Raw genomic sequence first — 18,611 nt, forward strand, 5'->3', positions numbered from 1 at the left:
TTTTGTGCATTTGCAGATTTGGCTGATTTTTTTACAAACTGAATAAACTAATCTTAACACGATAAAATAATTTTCTATTTAGTTTCGTTGGAGATTGTTACTTTTTATTCCAGTTTTGAGTGTATGTGTGTCTTTTGACTCTGAGGATCTGAACGACAGAAGGGCTTCCCTTGTTAACTCCATGGTTCTCATTTTGCGGGATTGGAGGAGGGTTGGTTCGAGGTGAACAAATTGTTGGACACACATCATGAGGCTAAGCAATCTATACCCTGCATATAGACTTTAACATGAAAACTTTCCACTCAAGGCGCACCATCTAAAGTTTGGTGATCGAGCCCTGCATCGTATGTATAGTTCTAACAGCGATTCATTCCCTGACATCTCCGAGAAGCATAATATAGTTTATTTCTTTCGTAACATCTCTGATCCGTGGCACTTAGGTCAAATAATATTTTATTCGACGGAATTTTAATCTCCACAAATGTTTCAACGGAAGACACTGCTGTGATGAAATCATACATGCAACAGTAAACATTTTGGGCACAGTACATTTTTAGAAGATGCATGGTTGGATTTAAGATTGTAGGCTGTTGGTTTCCCATCTTTAAAATGTAACATAGTCATTCACTTCACGAATAACCTCATTTACAGTTTGAATACAGTCTGTATCGTACTGGACGAAGCAAAACGCCTCTCGTTCATTTTGGGCAGGACTTGTGGCATAAGTTGACTCTTACAAGAGAATGAACACGATTCTATACCAGTGCACTCCGTTAATGCATGCATTAATTTTTTAATGTCCTTTAAAGGATACCGTGCCGTGCTAATCCGTTATACAAACGGTGGAGCGGCTGATGACGCGCCTATTCAAGGGCGCTGTTGACCTGTGCTCTAGTAATTTTGTAGCTTTCATTGAATAAATTTTTTTTTTGTTCGATGACCAAGTGTAAATCCTACTCGCGTGCGATACATCTAAAAATCCGGAAATGTGACTGGCCACTAGGTCGCGCTCTAGTTTCCTCTTCAAAATCTACATCACTGGAGAAGGCAGTTGTTTCGCACAAAAGCGAAATCCCGCTGTTGTTATTAAACAGTGCCCTCTGCTAATTTATTCCGGTAAATATTATATCTGGTACCTGGACTGTGTGTGTTGTATTCGTTGACTTTCCTATACCAATTGTAAACAGAAGACCTGGAACCAGAAGTGTCAGGCCTGCGCCTGTTGTAAACTCGACTTCGCATTTTCTGTTACGATAATCGTCGAGGTAGTACACGGGCGAACCCATGAAGCAAACTTTCGGTTTTATGTAAGAAAACAAATCATCTTCCTGTCACCGTTTCCTGTCTACGCGATAAATCTACATTTTTCCTGCTAGATTGGTTATGGTTTATCGGGAATTTCCTGCGGTGGAAGCGCTAGCCATTGCTCGTGCTATGTTGTAAAAAATAGCGAGCTCAGACAGCCGCCGGGAATGCAAATGCTGCGTTGTCAAATAATTGCACGGCACGGGAATTCCCCAGCGATGAAATAAGCTACTTGGAACGGTAGCTTCCAAGTTTCATAATCCAGAGTGGAATGTGTGTTTGCGTTAGCATGACTAAGCTCTCGGCTGCATGATACATTTTATACACTGTAGTAGACCTATGTGTAGTTTTACTATAGCCCTATGTATGAGCATTTTTTGAGAATGTTGGCAAGTAGGCGACGAGTTTGAACTTGGTACAGTTCTCACAACAAAGACATGCAATGAACAAGGTTCACTCCAACGCTGTGCTTTCACCGCTAAATGATTTTATGAATAGTTGCAACTTGGATTGTGTGGATTTTCACAGAATTAATAGCAGAAAAGGAGGACAGAAAAGGCCATTCAATATCAAAGTTTGTTCATGATGGCAAAGGACAACGAACACGATGACCAAGATCCTCCAGCTACCAAGTTGTGTAGCAACTGGTGAGTACCAACGGTAATTGAATTAGGCCTAGTTTATTCAAGTCTAGTGGTAAAAAGTTTCAGCAGTGTTAAGAAAACATCAACACCTTCTCTTGCAATTTTTCCCCTGTGTGCAGTGGTTCTTACCCAGTTGTTTCCTTCTTTTGAGTTAGGCCTAGCGAAGTAAGTATTGAAGTTTAAAAGCTTTCAAGGTGTTTGCACTTTGTGGTCAAAATATCGTGAGGTTCTACATGATGCCATTCCCTCTTTTTACGTAATGCCAGTGACAGTCACCGTTTTGCCAACGGCATGAGAAAGAGTATGTGAAGGTGTGGAAACTAAAATGCAGGACTGTGACTTTCCCTTTTGTGGGAGGACCAAAACTAATGTGGGGGTTGACCCCGACTCTAGTTATATTACACATGTTGATGACATTGATAACCTTATGTGAGGTCTAGTGGCTTCACTCAGTGGGAATTCCCTATTGATGTCCACAATGTTGTCTGCCTGATTGCATCATACATGTACTTACTAATAGGCCTACAGGGTGTGGTCCAAGGCTGTACAATAGATATATTGGATATTTCCTTTGAATAGCTTCAGAACAGTGACGTGCATGTTCATTCATAGAGACCACATTGGATTGAATTATTTTGTTGATAAACACATCTAACAGTTTTTTGAGATATGTGGAAAACATTACGGTCTGCCTTTGGGAAAAAATTCCCCACCAGTCTGTACATTTGCCTATAAGATCAATTGTAATCCTTTCACAGAAGGACATAACAGGTTGGTGCATAATTTGTACAGATTCAGTTTGGGGTTGTGCACATAATGTTGAAAATTGGCTGTGCAAATGCTCTTCACCATTTGCACTTAAGCTAACCAGATTTTAAATAACAGCCAAGGCATCGGTGAATTTCATACGTTTTTGGCCATTTTCCTTTTCTGTGCAGTTGTAAATACTTCCTCAGGATTATGGTGAAAGTTTGTAATGTACTTGCCGTTTGGCTGCCATGGCAACCAACGTCTAGAACCCTGTCTTTCCATAGTTTGCATGAGTATGCCACACAAGTACACTCTATGCCACCCACATGAGCTCACACTGCTGATCTTTGTATACAGAGTGGATAGCACATTGAGATTATGGCACTGAAGTCACTGCGTGCCATCTTGGAAAGCCCCAAATTAGCTCACGTGCATGGTGAAATCCTATCAGGAATCTTGGGATGTTGGAATCTCAGGGAATCTTGAGAGTCTGACTATTGAGTTTTATACAGGTAGCCTGAAATAAAGTAATCATTTCTTGTGCCTTTTTCCCATGAAACCCATGAATGATGTAGTTATGGCCTGAGGCTGCTCAAAAAGTATGAAAAGTTATAGCGCACTGTGCTTCACTCAAGGACGTTGCGGCCATCTTTGGAGACCCCCCAAAAAACAAGTCATGGTGGCTTTGTTTGTGTTGGCAAATGGCACGTGTACACGATATCGTCCTATGTGGGTCAGTTTCACACATCTGTCTTGTCTGTTTTTTATGTGTTACGATCCTGATTTCCTTCTCTGTTAGCAAACGGGACATTCCATCGATGAACTACTTGATGCATCAGAACCACTGCAGCCGTAACATAGTGCTATGCAGCAAATGTGAAGAGCCGGTTCCCCGCTCTGAAATGAGTGAACACAATGAAGAATATCACATTGAGGTGGGTGGGACCAGGGATAAATACATGTAAAAAAGAGTGTGTTTAAAAATGATTTAAGGATTTTGTAAGGTTTTTAAAGATTCAGGACTAATCAGAGTTGTTACAGCATGCACCTTAAGTTCTCCAAATTTAGTCAAAACATGATACCTTGTTTCGTCAAGTTTTGAGTCCTGATAGTCCTAAATCTTCCAATATTACTACATTTTTTTCACTCATCTGAGAGGGTTAAGGACAAAGTTTTAGCCAGAGGGGTGTCCAGGTGTCTTTTGGACTTCCTGTAAGCCATTTTAGACTCCTTGTGTTGTTATGCAAATACATGTAAACAGTAAACCTCCATACCAATTTGGATGCTCTGTGCTTCTCCAAGCCAAAAGTGGACACAACGTTTTCAAATGCTGGCTAAAATCCTGTTTAAGATCGAAGAATTGTCAAGGAATTGTGTTCTCTTACTCCAAAGCCGTAATAACTTTGTATGAGACTTGATGTTTCAAATGTAAGTGAACAAGAAAGTGCCTCTAGGTTACACTCTCAGACTTTGACAAATCGAGTAAAATTCCTTGAAACGTGCCCAAAGTATTAGAGATACATGCACATATAGCAACACAATATCTGATCAAGACAAAGTCTTTGGCGTGCTGTGTTCAGAAATACATGGCTTCCAGGTAAATGAAAAAAAAACCGGGAATGTTGACAAGTACGTGTTTAGATACCAGAGGCGTCTTTGTATGCGATCCGGACTCACAAACGAGGTATAAGTTGCCACAGTGATTTCTGAATTTAAAGGCCTTAAAAAGAACACTACCTGACAAAAATCAGAAGGAACCCTCACTATTTTTCACCCACGTTCTCTGCGTCCAAATTTTTATCTGAACACAAAATTGGACTGATCCGTCAAAATTAAAGCTCTTCTTTCTCATTCTAATGGGTATCAAACCATAATTGCTGAAAACGTGACTGTTAAACTCACTGTGTGGGATCGGGTCATCTACCTATTTATGTGTCCTTGTAAATTCTTGGGAAAAGAGCACGAACAAAGCAAAGGTAGTGACTGTTCTACCCAAAACAAAATGTAAGTTCCTGACAACATCTATTCATGCCTTCATTTCAACGTTGACATGCCATACGTAACCTTTCTGTTTGGTTTTTGTCCCAGGTGACTTGTAAATGTGGCGAGGTAGTTGAGAAATGGAAACAAGAAGAACATGATGTGAGCACAGTGGATGTGTTTTTAATATTTAGTGGGATCCTTGCACGAGTAAGGTCATTTGTACCTTATGTGACGGAGATTGCGAAGTCCAACGAAGCCAGGCTCAGATTGTGAACAAGAAAAATGAAAACAAAATTAACATCTAGGCTTTTTGGGCTGAGTGTTTTCAGAACATGATTATTGAAAAAAAGAACTTGACTAAGGAATATGTTTTATGACTGAAACAGGAAAGGTTTGACTTCAGAAGTTAATAACTTGTTCCGGTAAAACATTGTGTCTTAACAGATTATAAAAAGCAAAATGAAATAGCAACATACCACAGTGCCAAGGAAATGAGGGTAAATTTATCTAGGAATTTGTAAACCCAGAGTGACTTCAGTTGTTTCACGTTTTTTCATTTTGTAAGGCTCGAGTGTAGAATTCACTTGATTTACTTGGCTTGTTAGGTGTAAAGATTCATGAGGGATGTTCTCTTGCTGGGCCTTATGTACATGTAAGTATTCTACTGTTCCTTTTTTCTAGGCGGAGCATTGCCCCCAACGGCAGGTGACTTGTGAGTACTGCGAGATGGGGATGGACTTCAAGAACCTTGCTGAGCACAAGGACTTCTGCGGCAGCCGAACTGAGCCTTGCCCCAAGTGTGCCCGCTACGTCTACTTCCGCGACAAGGCCCGACACGAGGCCACCGACTGCAAGTACCCCGAGGCCAAGCCGGCTAACAAGCCCGGGCCATCCGCTACGGCAACCAGGGACCTGTGGCACCACAACCAGCTCTTGTTCCAACCGGCCAAGCCCTACAGGATGCCGCTGGGCCTGCGGGAGCAGCTTTCCGGCCCCCCGTTCCTCCCTCGGCAAGAAGTAGGGGGAGATCGGAGCTGGCCGGACTCCAGAGAAGTCCTGAGGAATGTGTCCGACGGGCCAGTGGGGGACAGAAAACATCGGAAGAACCAAGACAGAGTCCAGAACGTAATGCTGAGGAACCCAGCCAAAAGTAGGGAGAAAAATGGTAAGCTGTCTATCGCGACAGTCTGTCTCAAACTAATCCTGATCTTGAATGTGCAAAGAGGCTCAGGAGAGGTGGAAAGTTTGAGACATGCCAACTGTTTACATTGGGCTTAATGCGCACTTCATTTTTAGAGTGCAAAGAACGTGCCATCAATTTGATGTGCAGTTAAGGATTTTTGAGGATCTAGAAGTTCCCCAGCAAAGTATCTGGGGAAGTCAGGTCACTGGAAATGGGGATCTTCATTTACCGAAGCCTGCCCTTGCATTTGGCCCTTGCCAGGCCCCTGTGTGCTTTCAAATGAACTGTTTTTGAACCTGCTTCATCGTGTTTTTATTCCATTATTTATTAACATATTCACATGGCAGTGAATGCATTAACCATTATAATGGTACATGCTCCCAAGCACTCTGACATTGGCATTGTGTAGTTAGTGGCCTGTCAGAGAATACAAATTGGTGCAATGAATATCACATACATAATTATTCTGTGGCAGGTGTTACTCAGCAAAATTTTTCACTTGATTCCATCAAATCCAATGACTTGTACTTTATCAGAGGAGAGAGCCCTACTTCAGTCAGCCACCCACCAAGTGGATGCAGACCGGCTCTTGGCTCAGCACCTAGCCCAAGACCTTCCCTACGATGCCAGCTTTGGCACCGATCTCTCCACAAACAGTAGCCTCGCTCCACCTTACGACGACTACCAAGACGACCTCGCCATTCAGGACTTGATAAAAAATTCGTATGGTGTTCCAAACATCAACACTTTCCAAGAGCAGAGCTCAGGTGCGTCAAACCAAAGCGATTCCAGGTCTTGCTTGAATTAGTGCCTTGTGCCTCCCACGTCGAATTTCACGAAGACATCATCGACTTCGAAGACCACCAACATGGGATTAGAAAGCTGAGTTTGTAGACATAACCAGAGATGAAGTCCAGAGGGTAAAAGATCAAAACCCCTTCCAGTCATGAAGACTTTGTCCAAATCTTGTGGCTAGAGCAAGGTCTTAGGTTTTGTTGGGTACAAATACATGGATACATTCTGACAGTAGACAGTCGTAGCTCTGGGTTTCTCTAGGGGCTTGTTCAGTGTGGCTTACTTTGATCAACCAAGTTATTTGTCAGACTCTAAAAGAGCCACATCCATGATTATTTCAGGGGTACCCGGTCAGCAGGCAACTTCTGTCAGTGAGAGCAAAACGAGATCTATTTCCATTCTGTAGGACCTAGTTAGGGGCTTAAAAATAAAGGTAAATAAAAAATCAAAAATAGCCCATGCACGATGCTGTTTCCATAGTGAGAACTCCTCTCTGGAGAATCAGGCATGGACCGAATTCCTTCTTGTCCAGAAAACGATCTGATATTTTACGCTGACTTTCTTCCTCTCACTTCCATTTAGCTCTGGGTGACCTTACATTACCATGTGAATTCTGCCTGCAGCCTATACCAGCAGAGTCCCTCATACAGCATCAGGTAACACTCCATGCACCTTCTGCTGCTAGTGCAGTCTGCTTGAGCAGAAGCACCCCCTCGTTGTTTGAAAATAACCAGGTCGGTGGGGAATGTTCATTTTGTTGGTAGCAACACGGCCGCAGTGCGTACATTCTGTAGTGGTTTGTGAGCCAGCGAATTGCATTTCCCACCAAAGGAGCCTCCGTGGCCAGGAAAATTGCACCCTCTCTTGGTCCCGCTCGAGGCCCACAGACTGATTTGAGATGTCATTTCGGCAGTGACAAGTACATTCATGCACGCGTTCTTAAACTTGAGCAAAGTGCCTGTTTTGGCAGGTCACGCTGCCATATTGGTCTAAGAGGTAGATCACACCGGCTTACCGCCGGCGTGTGAGTGTAGTGCCGTCACAGTGATAGAGTTTCATCCTGGTTGATGGACTAGTGTATGAAGTACCGAAGGAAATGCGTTACCTCCACAGTTATGTGTGTGAAAGGCCGTAGTCAGAGAACCAGTGCATGAAGGAACATGCTCATGTACTCCATTCATTTACACTGCATTTCCTGGTTCAAAGTGGCGTCACACTTCAGTACTCACTCATGCGTATTTGATGCCCGTAACAAAATGAGTTAACTCTGCTGAGGCTTGCATGCCTATCACAGTATTGCAGTCAAGTCCTTTTCAAAGTCCTTAAGTAAACTAAAGTATAAGTACTTGGCACCACTCAGTGCTTAGTACATGATACCTACGGATAGGCTTGCATGCCTATCACAGTATTGCAGTCAAGTCCTTTTCAAAGTCCTTAAGTAAACTAAAGTATAAGTACTTGGCACCATTCAGTGCTTAGTACATGATACCTATGGATAGGCTTGCATGCCTATCGCTGTATTGCGGTCAAGTCCTTTTCAAAGTCCTTAAGTAAACTGAAGTATAAGTACTTGGCACCACTCAGTGCTTAGTACATGATACCTACGGATAGGCTTGCATGCCTATCACAGTATTGCAGTCAAGTCCTTTTCAAAGTCCTTAAGTAAACTAAAGTATAAGTACTTGGCACCACTCAGTGCTTAGTACATGATACCTATGGATAGGCTTGCATGCCTATCGCTGTATTGCAGTCAAGTCCTTTTCAAAGTCCTTAAGTAAACTAAAGTATAAGTACTTGGCACCACTCAGTGCTAAGCACATGGTACATAGCACAAACTTGTCCTTGATTCTGTACCAGAGAATTAATAAGGAGGTTTTGATTAGTCGAGGTAGTGGAAATCAGGCCGAAGTAACAAGGCAGTGTTGGCTGCTCTGCTTAAATAGTGTGAAATACAAGTGATCAGGCTCACAGATGGCAATGGGTAAAGGCCAGTTCATACATAACACAAATTTGTGACATCAGATTAAATATTTAAGCTGCAACTCGTGCAACTTTGCTAGAGTTGAACTTATTTCATCTCGAGCAAAGGTTTTGCTGCAAATGTTTTGTGATGTTTAATTCCGTTCACTTTCATGTAGTATGGACTGGCCTTTTGAAAGAAATATGCAGATATTTGCTGAAGGACTAGGGCTCATACTGTTGGGTTTTCAAGCCCGATTCCCATTCTACCATTTCTGTTTTTTCCCCTGACCTGGAAAAGCACTTGGTAACGACACAGGCCTGTCTTATAATTACAGAAATACTTATTACGATTTCATCTAACCGACAAGTAACCAAGCGTACTCTTTACCCTCAGTCTGGTTGCCGGCCCGACCTCACAAGCCATCCGCGAGAGGAGAAAGTAGAAGCCAATAATAGTAGACGAAGAGGACCCAGCCAACTGCTGCCACCGTCGGAAGTGCTGAACAACCTGAGCTATGGACCAGCCCCGTCTGGGTAAGGAACTGTCCTGTGAGGACGATAACAACGTTAACGATTACGTCACTCTGTGATAGGGGAAAGCACTGAGATAACTCAGTGAGACTTGTGCGACGCAACACACCCCGACAAAATGGGACTACAGTTACCAGACCCGTTTGGGAATATCAAAAGGCCAAAATAGTAATTCCGCCGGGAAATCATGAGGAATCGTTAACTTTCCGTTTGTGTAATGTCCGCATTCATTGGCATGTCTACAAGAGTGGCACATCAGAACGAGCAGCGTTTATTCTTTCCGTTGCGACTGAAAAACTAAGCCAGAGAAATTTTACGGGAGACTCATTTTGTGAGATTCAGTCATACGTATTGAGCATGTCTCACAACCTGTACTGCAGCTGTTCTGTACAGAGGCAAAGCATTACTTTGTTTCATGCAAGTTTGGTACCAGTCCGGCATTTCAGTGGTAGCAGGTTCACATCCAGTACACAAATGTAATTACATAGCAAACTTAGGTATTCTCAAAACAAATGTAGGGCCAGTTTAGATCAGAAGGCCAATACATTAATAAGGTGAATGGGGAAGCAAAGCGGGTTTGAAGTCGTTTGCGGAGAATTCCGTTTATAAAGTTGGAATATGTGTAACTCTTGCAAATCGAACAGCCCTTAAGGATCTAATCCCCTTTGGAGGGTGTTACCCGCCTTGAATGGTCAAGCTCCCTCAAAAAATATGAGCTTGTTCCAAACACGTGAACTCCTCTCTAGGGCTGGAACTCCAAGGGTGTGAGCCCCTCTTACCCCTGCAAGGTTGTAACACCCCCCCCCCCACTTAGAATCCCTTCCAAGGATGTGATCTCCTCCATAACGAGTAAATGCCTATCACAGGGACCTGTCCTCCAAAGGTAATAAGCCCCCTTATAGGATGGAAACTCACTCCCAAAGGTGTGGGGCCCTTCCCCCCAGGTTGCCCACTCTTAGACCCAAACACCCATCGCACTAGGTGTGATCTGAGTGAACCCCCCCCCAGTCAAAGGTTTTATGAAGAACTCGCTGTACCCTTGACTGCCTCATACACTGATCACCAGGTACAGTCCCGTAGTCCAGTCAGACAGCGCACCTCCTTACGACACAGACGACACCCTGATGCTACCCTGCGAATTCTGCGAGGAGCTCCTGCCCGCCGACGCCCTACCCATGCACCAGGTACCTGCTCCTTTCTCTACCCTAACCGCGCCAAACGCTACATGGAGAAACCGGCACACAAATCCGTGGGACCCTGCTGGCTGCACTTAGCCAGTTCAATACCAGCAGCATTAGTTGATATTTCGAAGCCAGGGGGGAGCCAGCCCCTTTTGAAATGTGCCACTGTCGCATCGTGTGGTGGCTGGAACTGTTCAAGCTTGGGAGTACAGTCATTCACCCGTTGGCTATTGGTAGCCTCTACAGGCTTTTCACTGTGATAACAGTGGTCGTTGGCTTAAGTAGATATAAGTTGAAGGTTTGCATGGCGGACATAGCAGTTTTAAAGTAGTGCCGTGTGAATCTGTGTTGCGACCTTGTCAAGTTCTGAAGAGAACCTGTTAATTTCGGACAGTATGCTCTGTCCATCATCTCCTGACAGCAAACCTTCAGGGTTTTTAGTCTAAATGCTCAGGGTGGTTACTAATATGAACGAAAATACTTTGTGTGGCTTTGACTTTGGGGCTGAAAAGGCAATGAAATGTGGAGAGATTATTTCTGAAGAGTATTTTTTTTATGTAATCAGACTCTTTTCAAGAGGCATCCTCATGAGCCTTAATAACCCTTCAAAAACTGCAAATAGCTCACCCATTGCTTTGCTTGATTCTAGACTGAACTGGACTTCGCAGGACCTGTTTGTTTCATGCAGATCTTTGATCTTGATCAGTGATCCCAATGCTGGGCCGCTCCGTCCGCTGGGTGGGCTCTGGTGTCAGTGAACCAGTGATGGATTTCTGAGGGAGATTCAGATTTGCATGAAACAAGCAGGCTCACAAAGTCTCATTAATTACGAGGGCATGTTTTGGCGCCCCCTAACCAGAAGCATGTTTTTGACGTCAAAGCAATAACCAGGAACATGTCTTGGGTGGCCCACAAAAACAAAGAAACAGAAACGATAACGTCATCTGACAGAGCCAGGCGCAAGACATCAATATTCGGCTTGTTTCTCTCCAGTGGTGCTCTCTCTTTTCACTTACGTTCTAGAAGAAATTTCTCTTTGATTTGCTACATGTGACAACAAACTTTAAAATGTACATTTTACTCATTTTAGGGGTGACAAAATTTGTCGGTTATTTTCTGCCATTTAAACCAGTGCTGAACCAGGTCCAACCTTTGGTTTTTGTTTGGTCAGAGCAATGACGTCACAGAGGCATAACCAAGTTGCTAAAACACTTGACCAATGACCAAAGCTGAAACGTGTTCATTGTTCAGGTCACTGAAACATGCCCCAGGATGTAGCAGATTCTAGAAGGTCCCCAAAGAATGCCTTGGACAGTAAAGGCGGTTAATCCTCAAGTGTAATTTCAAGTGGGCTCAGTCCTTTTCTGTTGTTGTGTCAACCTGCTCAGGTCAATTGTATCGAAAATCGCACAATGACCCCTTCACCGGCCGGCCCGGGGTCGTTGCCCTCAAGGAGAGACAAGCCGAGTGACAGCCCCATCAGGCCATCACCGCAGCGGGTGCCACGACCGCGAGACTTCCCCACCAGACCAAAGAAACCCCAGCAGGCACCTGTATTCCCGGGTATGGAGACGGCACTTTCTTTCGACATCTCTCTCATGCGCTTCGATTCCTTCGCACTTAATTGTGCTTTCAAAACGGAAACGGCCCAGCACTCAGAAGAATAAAAAAAACCTGAAATTAAAAGCTGTAGCTGCCTTCTATTTTGCCTTCAGATGGTAATGGAGGGCTTAGGCATTCTTTCTTCCCTTCACGTACCCACGGTCCCCTAACCCTCTCAGCTGACTGTAGCACATTCTTTAAAGACAAGAAGAGTGACTGGCATTCTAGCCCCTCATCCCCTCCAAAAAGTCTCCCTCTGACAGCTCCCATATTCATGCATTGGTGGAGGTTTCCTCCCTGCGGGGATATAATTATGAGGTATTTCTGGTTGTGAAACCAAGGAGTTCTTCAAGAGGGCACTGTAGCTTGTGAGCCTGAAGAAGGCGGCCGAGAGGAGACATTAAGAAGTAGGTACAGTTTAAGAGGGGGGAGGAAAACCCCAGAGGAGTTTTCTGGGTGAAACTCACAGAATCGGGTTAGCACTGAAAACCAAATCGGCACGATGATGGAGCCTGGAATTGAGTTTGGCCGGCAGAGGTGAAAGGCGAGGAAAGAACCACTACGTTAACCTGGTAGGTGGCTAATGTGTGTGTGGCATTTTCTGTTCGGTCTGCTCAAGCTCTTCTGTGACGCATTCTTCCTTTCATGTGACACTGGCTTCTAGGTCCCAGCATGGATGATGACAATGGCACTGACGTAGACACGATACCAGTCCAAAGGTCCAAGTCCGGAAATCACGCTCCCCAGCCAAAGTCTCGTCAGTTCGGAAACCCTGTCCTGGCGCCCCCCTTCCCGTCGGACGCCAGCCAGCAGCAGCAGGGAACCGGCCAGCAAGCCCAAGTGCCGTTTGCTCGCTCGTCATCAGAAAAGTACCTCCACGGTACCAATGGGGTCCCCAGGCCGACTGCAGCTGTCGCTAGCCTGCCAACTAGAGGTGCCGTTCAGAAACCAAAGTCAAAGAATACAGGTACGTGACCTTTTTACAATCCCCGGCAGCAGGAGGTCACGTTACCCCCATCTCCTCATGCTGGACAGCTATCCATCCGTCCGTCTTTCTTATTGTATCTTTTGTTATCAACTTCTTGTGACCAGGAGTAATGTGTTAATTGGAAATGCAAAACCCAACTGATTGTACAATAATTACTGGAGAAATCGTTAGATACGTAAAATGAAATTAGGATTTAGTTGGTTCATGCGATGGTCACTGTAAGGCTGGGGAGTTGCAGTTGACCGTCTTGCCTGGTGTATGTACCCGTACTGCCAGGCGGAATGTCACAGGGCACATCGCCCTTTTTTTTTTTTAACCAGTGTTTTGTTTTGCTGTACATGCAGCTGTTGGGGGACAGGCCAGGCGCCGTGAGGATCATCCTCAGAGCAAGAGCTTTGCTAGGATGCCAGTGATTTTGCCGGTATTTCCTGACAGTCCCGATGTCTACTGCGATGATGAGGAACTGGACAAGCTGCTCGGAACAAAAGTGCACCCAAGACAAGGGGGAGAGATGAACAACAGTCCCCACTGTGAGTAATTATCTGCCCTAGGGGTGGTGCTAGTTACAAGTGTCGTCAATCAAGGACCGGTAGTCAATCTGCAACATACCTCACTCCTGCCTGATTTTTTGAAAGTATAAATGGCCGAAATGATGCATTTGCTGTTTATGTTGTGAAATTAAGTTTGTCGTTCTGAGCACAAAATCCAATCTTGAATCCAGAAACGATCTTAATACTTCACTCACTCCACTGCAGAGACTTAATTCTGAAGTCACAATGAGAACTCATGCCATTTTCCACAGACAAACCAAAGAAGACTAATTTGCCTCTGTCTTCTGGACTGGAATCAGATGACTCCCCGGCAGTTGGTTCCGAGTCCGGCCCTTTCTGCTACCGGGAGAGACTTGCACAGCAGCGCCGGGGCCCGGGAGCCAGGCAGAAGGTTCGCAAGCCCCCTGGCGCTTACCCGGGTAACGGCTACGTTCCCAGCTTCCCCAACAGGGCCAACCCGCGCAAGGGCAGAGACTTTGATAGGAGGGACAACAGCAGTGGGACGCAGAGGTCAAAGTGAGTTCAGTAACCGGGTTCAAGGAATGACCCTTTTCTATGTTGATGCTTGATGCATTGTCACTTTTGTCTAAGGTACTGCGACCTACAACTCCAATTTGCCTTTCTAAGGACGGTAAGGCACTTTTTAGTGGTCTACTTGTTTTGTGCTGTTCTGGTTTTTTTTTATTCTTTGGCTCAGCTTTCCTTGTCAATGAGAATAGCAATCATAGCAGGCAACAACTTCAAACTCCAAGCTGACTGAGCACAACGTTCCATTGTTTAAGGTTTCTTTATTCATTTACTCTTGGCAAACTTAACGCATGCACCGGGATTGTGAGCAAAATTTCAAGTTTGCTATTAGCCAACTCCTGACGGGTGGAATTTGCATATGCGGGACAAGTTCCCATGCAATATTCAAGATCTTCCGTTTTCAAAATTCTTCAAAAAATTCATAAGTTCATTTACTGGACATCTACACCCACGCGGATGACTATCTGATGGCTACTCTAATCTGACAGGCAACCTCCATTGACGCCCGAGTATTGCAGCCGGGCCTGCTGCCGAGTAAAAAGAGCCCAGATTGTGCGGTGTTGCATAACTTCCTTTGTTCCTGAAATTGGCCCAGTGCATTGCTGAATGGCAGTGGCGTCTTTTCAAATGTGGCCAGATGGATGCATTTTTGTCCCCACTGAAAATCCGCAGGTGCTGAATGCTGCAAACAGTGGTATACTGTTTGACGGATTACCTCTGCTAATGCCAGCTGAAAAATGATGGCAATTCCCAGCAGCTCGGTCTTTAGTTCCGAGTACAGTCTTTTGTTACAAGGCCCAGCTCCTTTATCCGATTTTTTGGGCACTCGCGGCTATGCATCTAAACCCAACATACATAACAGCATCAAAGCTTCTGTGGTGGTCGGCTATTCTCTCACAGTCAACTCTGTTGCTCTTTGCAGGCAGCCATCAGCACCCACCACCATGACCTTTGAACCCGACGGGCTGACCTCATCCCTGCAAGTGAGGGAAGACTCCAGCGCACATCCCAGGACATCCAAACAGAAACAGGGTCAGGGGGTACGTACATAGGCACCTCAGAGGGGTTGATGGCTGAACTGCCGTGGTTGGAAGGACACAAAAAGTTCCCCTCCGACCTGGACCTGTCTCCCCAATCAGTGAACCAGTTCGCTATTCAAAAAAAAAAACAAGGTCATTTGGAATAATGCATGCATGGGAGTACACGTTTGGTCGCGCTGATAAGGCAGACCTCGCATGCGTGTCCGAATGACCCTAGAGGGGCTACATTTTGGGCATGCGCTCTTGGAATACCAAACTGGCTCACTATGGGACCACACTCTTTCAAGTTGAATTCTGAAAACCTTCAAGACTTCAATGGGATTCTGCTAATGAGCTAATAGCCCTGTTTGCTGTGCTGTTACAGTTCAATCATAAGATCCGTTCCCCACTTGTTGAAGCTTAATTTTAAAAATGGCATTAGCTCTGCATCAGTTGTGTTGCTCAAAGATGTGAGTCCGTCATTAACTTATGATGTAGGATGCGTCCAGTTGGGTTTGAATTTTGGTCCTGGGGTTTGTTTTCATTCTCAAGAATTAAAAGGATGTGAACATGATGATAAAAAATGGAAATGGTAAAGTCAGATGGCGACATGATTGCCCCCCAAAGCCCAATATCTGCCAGCTCATTACACTGTGTCAGTGTCATTCTTGGGTCTGTGTTTGTTTGTTTTTTATATCCACAGAGGCGAACAAATGCCCAGAAGGCTACAAGACCTCGGGACGATCCGATGCTATGAGCAGCTGAGTGGTTAGGCAAACAGCGGACCAAAAGCGTCGTAGGATTGTAACATAACTGTTCCACCTCCATCATCCATTCCACTTCAGAGGCGATTTTAATACAGATCTGCTGCGCACTAGCCTTTGCTGAACACAGCAAATAGTCTTCTCGGGTGAAAGAGGGAACACAGCTATAATACAGTCAAAAAATTCTCTGTTTTGATTTATCGTCAGATGTGTTTGCTGAGCAAGTACATCAGGGTCACGAGTCTATAGCAGTGGCCGTTATTATGGTAGTGGCTGAAGCTAGTTCCCATAGAGTCGTGTGTAATTTCAAGCCGCTGCCAAGTAATTCAGACACAGCCAGATCTATGAAATTGGGGCCCAGCTGGTTACAAGCACTTCAACCTTGCGACTGGTTGGCGTACCATTTTCTTTTTGGCCAAGCCAGCAAATCGTGTAAGCATAAACAGCTTGGGGCCTATCCCCGGCTTTATTTTCCAGAGCAAGTTAATCAGTGTAATGAGCATTGCTACAGGTGTTTAGTAGCGCGTCTTCCAATTTTTTTTTTCCAGATTTTATAAAGGAAGACCAGTCAGCTTTGAGCCATTCACACACTTTGATATGTTTATCTTCCACAACCCGCAGGCCAGTATAAATTGTTAGAGTTCTCCCCACTGTTGTCTGTCACAGTGAAAAACCGAGTGACTCAAAAATTACAAGGACAGAACCAGAACCACATTTTTTGGGGGGAGGGGGCTATGCTTGTTCAATGTGGCAATGTTTTCACATGATCTTGTAAATGCCCTTTTTGAGGGGTGAGGCTATGAAAGTGAAATGAAATAAACCCAGAAAATTGCCTTTCATAACTTTTCAAACAAATTTTTCTTGGATTTTTTTTTTGGGGGGGGGGGCATGGTCCCTGTTGGAACCCCGGGTCTGCCCTCATGTCGAAGAAACATTACCAGAACTGCAGGAAACAAGGTAAAACAAGGAATTCTTTGTCCCCGTCTGTGGCTGTGGAGTGTAGACCTTTAAAATGTGACAATAGTGTACATGCCGATTGGTTTTGGACCGTCTGAAGAAGTGTTTTCCGGACAATATGATCATCCCAGTATGTCAGATTTTGAGTCTTAAAAACTGGCAAGAAAAGCGAAAACCAGTCCAATGAAATGAAGTATTGTAGTATGGACTGCCACAGCAGGCAGAATATCTGCCCCACTTCAAAGTTGATAAAAAACAGGGATTCTGTCATTGCAGTAGAAATCATGGCCGATTTTCAATACTCAACTTCGTCTCCGTCTCAGGCTTCCTCCCCGAAACCAATCCCCGATTGTGGGCCTGAAACATTTAAATTAAATTGGATTACTGTAATTTTTGGCTCTCTTGCTTCTTATTTGATGTTCTGAGGCACCATTAGCCTGATTACTGTGCTTACAGCTTCAAAGTCAGCTAGTAACAAAAACTGTTGAAGCCTGAGACAGAGCCAAAGTTGAGTATTGGAAAACGGCCCATGGGGTCTGTGATACATTCGATGAAAACCACTCTGACACGGTCCAAGTATGTTTTAATATCCCACTGCGTCTCAGGTCATGTGGCTGATAAGACCAGTTGTTGCGTAAGTCAAGTCTGCCACTCACCAACCTTGCTAGCTCTAAAGTGTCGGATTACAGAAACCAAAAACCCATCAGTTTATGAAAGGATAGATTATGTTAATGAGTGTGTTGATATGAAATAATAGAGATCATCGGCTGCTGAGATAGGGAACTTTGAGGTGATTGTTTGCAGCGTACCCCTTTTCCACAGACCAGATATCGTTATCATTTGTCAACATCGACTCTGACCGAGGCCATAGGCTCTTTACCCTGGATCAGTCATGCTCTCAGATTTTGCATAGCCTGAATGATAAATATATATATGGTTTTTGTATTCTGATCATAATGCCTTGCTGAATTGATATCCATGGCCAAACGTGAGCCAAGTTGACTTTGTAAGATCTTTAAACTCTGTGGCTGTCAAAATTATGAATAATTTGCTCTCAAATATTTGGAATTTCTGATCTTTGAAAGGTGTGTGTGCTATTGTGTCCCCCCCAGCATTGTGGGTCCAGATTTTCCGCAAAAGAATTTCCATTCATTACTCCTGTCCCCTTTCCCCAGTGTCCACTTTTTTGTTCATTTAACTGACTTGCACAGTTCAAGCACCAATTTTCGAAAACAGCCAGTTCTCTTTAGTAATGAAGTAATCACCTCGCTACCACATATAAACTGAACTTTGACCAAACTTAAAAGGAGTGGCATATAATTTGGCTAGTATCACCACTGCAGGTGGGTTTTTGCAAGGGAATAATATCCGAGCTATTCAGTATCCACGTGGAAGAAATGTTGCATACTTTCCGCGATACCTGTGGTGTAAATATTCAGAGTGTACCGCATATTACATGTATTTGGAAGGGCTTTATGGCGTAGACTGTGCCCTCGAATTTTCCCTGATGCTAGTGAACTGGAATAATCATAAAGTGAAATAATATGCATTGTATCTACAGTGAATTGTAACGGCTGCAGACTAGTGTGGTACATGGTTAAATGAGTTGGGATAACTTTGGCTATAAATTGTAACGTGAACCTTATTACCAGGAAATAACTGAATGTTGCATTGGCCGGAAATCTGGTGTCCTCTCTAGCTCTATGTAGATCAGACACCTGCCAATCAATTTTCTGTTCTAAGCACCTTTTATTCCCCATGCCGTTCCACTTCATATGCTTGATTTGTAATAAATCATTATACGTGCAGTGCGTTGAGACTTGAGACTGCTTCAATAAAGACGTGACATCAAGATCAGTATCGGTCAA

General features: G+C 44.2%; 1 protein-coding gene across 4 annotated transcripts; it reads left to right on the forward strand.

Annotated features, from left to right (window-relative positions):
* The first annotated feature begins 1,187 nt into the window (after nt 1–1,187).
* LOC147798208 (uncharacterized) lies at nt 1,188–18,611 on the forward strand. 4 transcript variants are annotated; one of them, XM_087140778.1, is made up of 15 exons: nt 1,188–1,307; nt 1,834–1,952; nt 3,499–3,634; nt 4,788–4,841; nt 5,364–5,847; nt 6,402–6,632; nt 7,243–7,316; nt 9,017–9,156; nt 10,220–10,337; nt 11,723–11,897; nt 12,601–12,903; nt 13,269–13,454; nt 13,727–13,991; nt 14,926–15,043; nt 15,726–18,611. In XM_087140778.1, the coding sequence occupies exons 2-15, from the start codon at nt 1,888–1,890 to the stop codon at nt 15,777–15,779; spliced, it is 2,403 nt and encodes an 800-aa protein (XP_086996904.1). In that variant the 5' UTR covers nt 1,188–1,307; nt 1,834–1,887; the 3' UTR covers nt 15,780–18,611. The 4 variants fall into 4 exon arrangements, with proteins under 4 accessions (XP_086996904.1, XP_086996905.1, XP_086996906.1 ...); XM_087140779.1 differs by lacking the exon at nt 1,188–1,307 and having other exon boundaries at nt 1,321–1,952; XM_087140780.1 differs by lacking the exons at nt 1,188–1,307; nt 1,834–1,952 and having other exon boundaries at nt 1,983–3,634; nt 13,775–13,991.

This window comes from Acanthaster planci, linkage group LG09, assembly GCF_054643075.1.
Source record: "Acanthaster planci isolate LZ-2023a linkage group LG09, COTS_SCS, whole genome shotgun sequence".
In the NCBI taxonomy this organism is placed as follows: Eukaryota; Metazoa; Echinodermata; class Asteroidea; order Valvatida; family Acanthasteridae; genus Acanthaster; species Acanthaster planci.

Excerpts from the sequence above, each read along its gene's own strand:
- LOC147798208 (XM_087140777.1), top strand. The coding sequence starts at position 3,401 with ATGGCACGTGTACACGATATCGTCCTATGTGGGTCAGTTTCACACATC. Across the intron at positions 7,317-9,016 it reads AGTCCCTCATACAGCATCAG|TCTGGTTGCCGGCCCGACCT; the intron begins GTAACACTCCAT and ends CTTTACCCTCAG. Across the intron at positions 13,992-14,925 it reads AGTGGGACGCAGAGGTCAAA|GCAGCCATCAGCACCCACCA; the intron begins GTGAGTTCAGTA and ends TGCTCTTTGCAG.